Genomic DNA, 8614 nt, shown 5'->3' on the forward strand with positions numbered 1-8614 from the left:
TAACATGTGGCCAAGCATTGTCGTGCTGGAAAATCATTTTGTCGTGTCTTTTCGCGTAATCTGGCCGTTTTTGCTTCAATACTCAGCTCAATTGCATCAATTGTTGTTGGTAGCGTTCCCCAGTGATGATTTCGTTGGGTTGGAGCATCTCATAATACACTACACCCAACTGATCCCACCAAATACAGTGCATGAGCTTGGCGCCATGAATATTCGGCTTTGCCGTCGATGTTGATGGTTCGCCTGGCCTGTACCATGATTTTTGCGCTTCGAATTATCGTAGCGTATTTATTTTTCATCACCTATCACGATACGATGCAAAAAACTTTTTCTTCTGTGTCTTTGAAGCAACAATTCACAGCTCATTTTGCGCTTTTCTACGTCTCTCGGCTTCAACTCGTACGGCACTCAGTTACCTTGCTTTTGAATCATTCCAATGGCCTTCAAACGTCTGGAAATCGCTGATCGATTAACATTTAATGATTCTGCAAGTTCTTCTTGTGTTTGACTCGGGTCTTGATCGAATAAAGCTGCCACTTCCTTATCTTCAAACTTTTTCGGCTGGCCTGGACGTTCCTTGTCTTCCGTGTCAAAATCACCTTTTTTATAGCGTCGAAACCAGTACTCACATGTTGAAATCGGTGAAATATAATTATCATAAACTTCCAATAGCATTCGTTGACTTTCATCAGCACTTTTCTTCACCCGGTTTCAAGGCAATATTTGGGAATTAATTTCAAGCAAATGGTTAAACCTACAAAGTTAATGGTTCGTATTGACATTTCTTTATCTTTGAAGAAATATCTCATATTTTGTCAAAGCTTTTTATTCAAAATTGAAGAAATACTAGTAGACGAAACTGGTCACACCGCAAAATATCTTCCATCGGGAGAGTTGATTGCCACCGTCCTCGTTATCTGAAATAAACGAACTTGTTTTTTTTTCTTTATGAATGTGATTATCGCGTGAAATAAAATAAAATAATTTGAAGAAAAATTGACCAAATAATAGCGCTTGAAAAATAGTAGTAGAATTTTTACAAAAAATTCTACCTTTTCGCAGTCCGAGAAAATAGTAATTTTAAAAATATTTAAAAGATTATAGTTCTGGCAATAGTTTAATACATATACACTATATGTGTATAAAACTGCAAGTTGGTCGATCCAGTAATTTCTGAGAAAAATACTCACTCGATTTGAAAATTATCGTTTGGAGAAAAATGCATTTAAAGATTCTCATGTATCTATAAAGAAAATAATGAGTAATTTCAGTAACTTACTTTTAATTAGCTATACCATGACCATACAAAAGATCTTCCTCAACTTCAAAGAACCCATGTTTGTTAATCTTCTTTTGTCTCTTAGCAATTCTTGTTCCTTTCGACTCATACGACGCTCGCTGCTCAAAACGTTTAATGTGCTCGTTGTCTCTGCAGCATCCATCATCTTCTTTCCGCAATACAGATGTTTTGGTGCAATTGTCCAAATTAATGAATTTAAACTTTCGTTATTATCCTGAGTAAATTATTCGAGACATTGCTGTAATAAACCACCGATAGTTAAATCTTCGTAAATTGGTTGAATAACATTTAACACTTTGTCATTCATCTCAGTTGGCGCGCCGTATGGAGGATGTGTCCTTTAAACATTTATAACTCGATCAATTTAACGATTTTCATCTTGGTATATTAGGGACATATTTTCAAGGCCTCAAGCTATAATAAGTCGCAAAAAGTCAGTTTTTTACCCGTCACATTAGAATATTTCCTTAATTATAATGATATAATTTACTCCTACTCACATGATGTGTGAAATTTCCCTTTTTATTTTCTCCTACGTCAAAAAAGTGTTAAATAGAATAGGCAGGCTAAAAGTAGGAACATTTCAACTCGGATAGGTTAACTAGAATCAAAAGAGGTTGACGTATAGGTTTCAAAGTATCAAAATATGTGTTGAATGGAATAATAAGGCTGAAAATAAGATCAAATTTTAATTCAGATGATTGCGAGGATAATTTTAATCGCGTGCACCGAGTTGCTGGCGGGAAACCTCATATTGTTGCTTACATTATTGTGGCACTGCTCAAGATTTACAGCTGTTCGATGTTCGATAATCTGTAAATACAATCGAAGGTTCCGAAACAACGAAAAAGAAAAGAAACTAAAATATCACTACTAGGCGCCATTGAGTGCGTAAAAATAATAAATTTCCAGAAACATATTTAAATTGCATAATTTTGCGTATGTGATCCAGTCGCCCACAATTTCTCAATGTACTCTTTTCTCGAGTCAATGTTGATTATCGAAACTATGGAGTGTCTTCCCACGTAAGTTATCTCCAATTATAATCTTTATTTTGATTACTTTCATATCAAAGTTCATAACAGCAATAATAGCATAATTATATACTTTTTATCCTAATTTTATTAATACATTCTAGATAGTCGTATTTTTAGCAATATATAACCCAAAACACAAAACACGATATAATAGCCCAACAAAATAGCAACGTCGTACCAAAATGATGATTTAGTCATGTCGAGCATTTCCAGTATCGTACTCGGCGCTCGAAAATGGCAATAAATATCTGAGCATTGTAAATTCTCACGGCCATTGCCGTAGACGGATTGAACCGCACCGTCGAAGGCGTATCGTAGCATGCTCAGGTAACTGATGTAGTACATGAAACTGGTCATATCCTTGAAGAAGACTATAAGACCGGCGAGAGAGAACATGGCGCACACGATGATAGATCCGACGAAGAATCCATTGACAGGTTCGAAAGTCGCGCCCAATCCTAAGCCCAGGCTTTCGGAAATGAAGAAAGATAAGATATTGATGAGCAGATACATGAAGAAGCGAGAGAATTCAGGCGGTTGACTGGTCATGTAGTAGGTGATGGACGAGCCCAGGAAGCCGTAGATCGTCTGCAACGGTATTGTGCTCACCAATATGGCTATATAACAAGTTCTCAACTGGTACCAATTGTTGAAGTGCTCCTTCCGCAGAATGACAATCTCTAAGGGAAACTTGATCACGGCCGACATCAATCCGAAGAAACATGGGTATAACGTGCTCACCAACAAATAGCAGAGGTTGCCAAATATTTTGTTGGCATCATTGCCGGTGTGTTTATAAATAAGACCGGCCAGCACCGATACGAATAAGTGACCGCTCAGTTGGATATACACCGTCTTGCGCATACGATATGTTAACATCATGTAGCGCTGCAGCAAAACCCAGAATCGCATCAGTTCTGTTGGCGGGCACGTCAATGTTATCATCTGATTGTTGTTGGATATCTTCTGTCGGGTCATGTTGCATGATAACTTCGACGAACATATCTCGTCATTCGACTCAGGCCACTTGCTTGCCGCGATCAACTGTTCGTCGTAATTACCATACTCCTTTGACACCACTTCCAGCATGTAGTCCGCAGGGTTGTGATATTTTGGACACTGAAGACCTTGCCGAGCAAAGTAGTTGACCGTATCGCCTGGTGGCGAGCGATACATGCAGTGACCGTCCACTACCAGATAGATGTGATCGAACATCTCATAAAGCGTTGTGCTGGGTTGATGTATGGTGCAGATAATCGTCCTGCCGGTTTGCGCCAGTTTCTTCAACGCGGTTAAGCACTGCACAGACGCCGAAGAATCCAGACCAGTAGTCGGTTCGTCTAAGAACATGAGCGATGGATTATCAATCATCTCCAAGGCGATGCTCAGTCTTTTCTTCTCACCACCGCTCAGCCGGTCAGTTCGGGTCTCTTTGATGTGCAATAACATAAGTGTGCTCAATATATCGTTGATCAGCATCTGCCTTGACTTACGCGAAATTCTCCGATCAATCTTCAGATAACTCGCAATCATCATGACCTCGTTGATGGTGAAGTAGTCATGCAGATGGTTTGTCTGCTGAATGTAGCACAGCTGTTTTTTGCAACTGTACCGATTCTGCTTGTTACCTTGTTTGAGGTACTCCACCGTCCCCGTGTACAAGCCTTCCTGGAAGCCACTCAAGATGCTCAGCAACATTGTCTTGCCGGCACCCGACGGCCCCATAATGGCCGTCAGCTCGGCGGATCGAAAAATTCCGTTTAGACCTTTGAGGATCTGCTTCTTCGATCCGCAATATCTAGTGCGGACTGCGTACGATAGATCCAAGAACTTGACGTCGATCTTCTGATTGCATGTTATGTTGGTGAGGTAGAGTTTGCGCTCCATTGTGCCAGATTTTACGGTTTATTTGACTCTAAGTCGCCCCGAATATTTTCGTTATCTAATGATAGTATCTTTTTATAATCTCTGTTGATTCATCGATAATTTTAGAACATTGACTAGAATACTAACGAGAATACCAACCTTCGTAGCATAAAAAGAGATCACTACAAATTTCAATCTTGATTTTTCGTTAGTTGACACGTGCAAGAACTGTTTTCACATGCACGAATTTCTACCCACGATTTGCTACTTTCGTGCAGGTATTCCTTATTGGAATGGGTATCTCGATTGTAATCCCTAATTGTCTGAAGAAATTTCACTCCGTAGAAAGAAAGCACTGTTTGGACGTTGTTGACCTTTCGGACCCGGAAAAAGCGCTTCGACGATAGGCAACGGAATGATGGTCGAAATCGAACTGTGCAACATGAGAACCGAAAGTTTCCTCCTTTGCTGTATCAGCAACTTGACGCCCGAACGATGATGCGACGAGACTATACTTGGAATTGCAACGAGACGCTACTTTACCTAGCGAGGTAAACTTTAGCTAGGGAGGTAAACTTTACACTTTCGGTGCGCAGTCGTCGTTGTATTATTAAATATTTATATATTTGCCGTAAAAGTATAATTTTTTAGATTTAAATATATATGCAGCACAACGTGATATTTTCGCACTGTATTATAATTTCACACTGTAAAGAAAACCGAAGTAAATTATCTAGCTAATACTATCCGTTTCGCAAATATAGAAATTGATATATGATTTAAGTTACGTACGTACATACGAGACGATAGAGTCGTGCGCGTCACATACGTTATATACGGCTGTTCTATATCTTGCCGTTATCGTAGGTCAAGTACAGTTGTACCAACCGTAATCAAGCAGATGATATATAATCGCTTGATCATCACCTCTTGAATGTAAGATTCAAATGTTGCCGCTGTATTATGAACGATTGCAAATTCAATATGTGCTTACATCAATCAATATTTACAATAGCAATGTCGTAAGTTCGAGCTGTTAATTACAAATAGAGGAAACACGTAACAGGAACTTCTTTAACTTACATTATGCATGAAAAGACACATAAGAATTGCAGGAAATAAAGAAATATGCTGCGAAAGTGAGGATTGTAGTACCGATAACGCTATCGGTAACGATAGCAAGAATCGCAAATCGCAAGAATGTTTCCACCAATTGAAGCGAATGTTAAATATCATGACGACTGTGATGAGACGGTGCGCAATAAAGCACCACTAAACTTAGTGTCATTATTGTTAGGTTTCATTCATGAACCGTAGGAAATTTGTGACTCGCGAATCTGAGGCCTACGTAATCGTTACTCGCCCAGATGAGATCTCAGATCTGAATTTAGAGTTGAAGTTAGATTAGTATTTTTATCCGGATAATGAAATATATGTTATATTGCATTTATAATCTCTCTCTCTCTCTCTCTCTCTCGCGATTCAACATGAAAGCTCACATGTAATTCTAAATTTGCCTGGGTATTTTTCACGTGTGGCAAATAACGATTATTAATACGAACTTAAAATTTCCTCTTGTGTCCGACAAAAGAGAATTTCCAAGCGTAATAATGATTCAGGAAACTTTATATTTATTCAAACAATTTATCTTTTATCGTCGCGCACATAAATTTTCCCCACTTCGCACTGGAATATATCAAACTGTAGTATATTCATATAAGATAATTGCTACTTGGATTTTTCCTTAACATTCATGTATGCGTAATAATGTGAATGTTTTAGGGTGCGTTCCGTTTCCACGCATGATGCGCATGAAACGCAGCGTTAGAGTGACAGAGATACGAAAGTAAGATAAAATGAGAGGGGGAGCACTCGGGTGAAGTTCTCGAACCTAGGTTAGGTTAGTTCTCGAACGCATGAGATCGCATGGACTGCACTCGGACTGGACTTGGAGCTGAGGCAGTTCATGCGTTCGAGAACTAACCTAACCTAGGTTCGAGAACTTCACCCGAGTGCTCCCCCTCTCATTTTATCTTACTTTCGTATCTCTGTCACTCTAACGCTGCGCTTCATGCGCATTATGCGTGGAAACGGAAGGCAGCCTTAATGTGCGACTGTTCAATGTTATAATCGGAAATTTGTATATTTATAAATCACCATAGATCCTTATGTGAATGACTGGTACTGGTTGATGATATTGTGTTGATTTTGCATTGATTTGCAGAAATATTCTACACCGTGCCCTAAATTTTGCTATTATTGGCAGATTAATTGCTGCTAGAGATATGCGAATCAAAGATTTTTTTATGTCGAATCGAATTGAACAGAATCTCAGATTTTAATTTCGAATTCTAATCGAATCGAATCGATAAAATTTCACTCGAATCGAATTAAATCGAATGAAATCGAATCGAATCTTTGAAAAAATTTTTAATTAACCTAATCATTGAATTTAACATGAAAATAGTGACTTCAATATGAAAGATAATATTGATCATATGATGTCAATTTATTTTAAAGATATTTATATATATTTAAATATTTCCGCTTTATAAAAATATTTTTATCCACGTATATTTAAATTTATGATAGGTTATAATAGACAGTGCATGTCAAAACAAATTAAACAAATTATTATTAAGTTTATTCATAGAAATTATCATAAATTAAACTTATTCTTAAATCATCTTGTGCAAAATATGCAAATAATAATGCAAATATATTATCTAATTTTAAAATAAAATGAGATCTGCACTATATTATAAGAAGTACATATTAACTCTACATAAAAGACTAAAAATCTAAATTAAATAAAAAGTTTTTGTCAGTAGTATATCAACAATACACACAATTAATACGTAACATGTATATATATATATATATATATATATATATATATATATATATAAAGAAAATAATCCTAAATAAAATTAGTAGGTATAATATAGGGGTTCTAACTCCGGTCCTCCGAGGGGGGGTGAGGGGCGGGGGGGTACCGCGGGCGGGGGGTATGACGTCACCGTGGGGAGGGGGGTTATCAGCAGTCGGTAATGAGGGAGGGGGGCATACCGATGTTATCGGCGGTCGGTAATTTTTACCGATCTTATATACCAACATTTAATTTTTTACTAATATTTAATTTTTACCAACATATATTTACATAATTTTTACCAGCATATTTACATAATACCAACGATCGGTAATTTATTACCGATATTATATACCAACATTTAATTACTTAATTTTTATCAGCACATACATATTTTTACATAATTTTTACTGTCATATTTACATAATATCGATGATCGGTAATTAATATGTGGCCCCTCGAATTGTGGTAAGACGAATGTGTTGGTGAGCCTGCTGGAGAGCCCACACGGTCTGCGTTTCGAGATTCTGTACGTGTACTCGAAATCACTGCAACAGCCGAAATATCGCTTTACCGTTTTCTTTACCGTTTCATTGCCGTTCTTTACCGTTTTTTACCGTTTCATACCGTTTTTTACCGTTTACGTTACCGTTTCTTTACTATTCTTTACCGTTTCTTTACCGTTTTTTACCGTTTACGGTACTGTTTCTTTACTGTTTACGTTACCGTTTTTTACCGTTTCATACCGTTTTTTACCGTTTACGTTACCGTTTCTTTACCGTTCTTTACTGTTTCTTTACTGTTTTTTATATAACATATTATCCATGATGTATAACATGCAAAATCTTGTCGCGGAAGCACAGTGTACGTGCTCATTAGTAATAAGAATATCATGTGTCGCATTCTTTTTCTTGCGCATCTAATTGTCGAATGCATACATCGCTTGCAAAATCTTGTCACGGGGGGGCACAGTGTACATGCTCATTAGTAATAAGAATATCATGTGTCACATTCTAGTTCTTGCGCATCTAATTGTCGAATGCATACGTTTGCAAAATCTTGTCGCGGGGACACAGTGTACGTGCTCCATAGTAATAAGAATATCACGCGGGCGGCATGGGCGACGCGGACGGCGCGGAAACCGCCGCAAAATCCGCCGCAAAATCCGCCGCGGAAACCGCCGCGAAAAAACCGCCGCAGATCGGTAAAATGATCTATCGAAAGTAGATAGAAAATATTATATAATATCGGTAATTACCGATCATCGATATTATGTAAATATGACAGTAAAAATTATGTAAAAATATGTATGTGCTGATAAAAATTAAGTAATTAAATGTTGGTATATAATATCGGTAATAAATTACCGATCGTTGGTATTATGTAAATATGCTGGTAAAAATTATGTAAATATATGTTGGTAAAAATTAAATATTAGTAAAAAATTAAATGTTGGTATATAAGATCGGTAAAAATTACCGACCGCCGATAACATCGGTATGCCCCCCTCCCTCATTACCGACTGCTGATAACCCCCCTCCC

At 37.5% G+C, this 8614-nt stretch overlaps 2 protein-coding genes and 1 long non-coding RNA gene across 8 annotated transcripts in view; 2 read left to right on the plus strand and 1 right to left on the minus strand.

Annotated features, from left to right (window-relative positions):
* The window catches only part of LOC116850005, a 65922-nt gene that overhangs the window by 25077 nt on the left and 32231 nt on the right, over positions 1–8614 (plus strand). The window lies entirely within an intron of this gene.
* On the minus strand, positions 568–4558 carry LOC116850002 (ATP-binding cassette sub-family G member 4-like). 3 transcript variants are annotated; one of them, XR_004379233.1, is made up of 5 exons: positions 4363–4558; positions 2516–4279; positions 1801–1901; positions 1280–1714; positions 569–917 (listed from the first exon to the last, which is right to left on the minus strand). XR_004379233.1 is itself a non-coding variant. In XM_032827764.1 (2 exons), exon 2 carries the CDS (start codon positions 4222–4224, stop codon positions 2425–2427), a length of 1800 nt encoding a protein of 599 aa, XP_032683655.1. In that variant the 5' UTR covers positions 4225–4279; positions 4363–4558; the 3' UTR covers positions 2331–2424. The 3 variants fall into 3 exon arrangements, 1 of the variants encoding a protein (XP_032683655.1); XR_004379234.1 differs by having other exon boundaries at positions 568–917; positions 1280–2113; XM_032827764.1 differs by lacking the exons at positions 569–917; positions 1280–1714; positions 1801–1901 and having other exon boundaries at positions 2331–4279.
* LOC116850009 lies at positions 4058–5653 on the plus strand. The gene is made up of 2 exons (XR_004379238.1): positions 4058–4206; positions 4549–5653. It is a non-coding gene; the product is annotated as an uncharacterized LOC116850009 (long non-coding RNA).

This window comes from Odontomachus brunneus, unplaced genomic scaffold (genome assembly GCF_010583005.1).
Source record: "Odontomachus brunneus isolate Ranch 3 - 2012 unplaced genomic scaffold, Obru_v1 Obru_scaffold_130, whole genome shotgun sequence".
NCBI lineage: Eukaryota > Metazoa > Arthropoda > Insecta > Hymenoptera > Formicidae > Odontomachus > Odontomachus brunneus.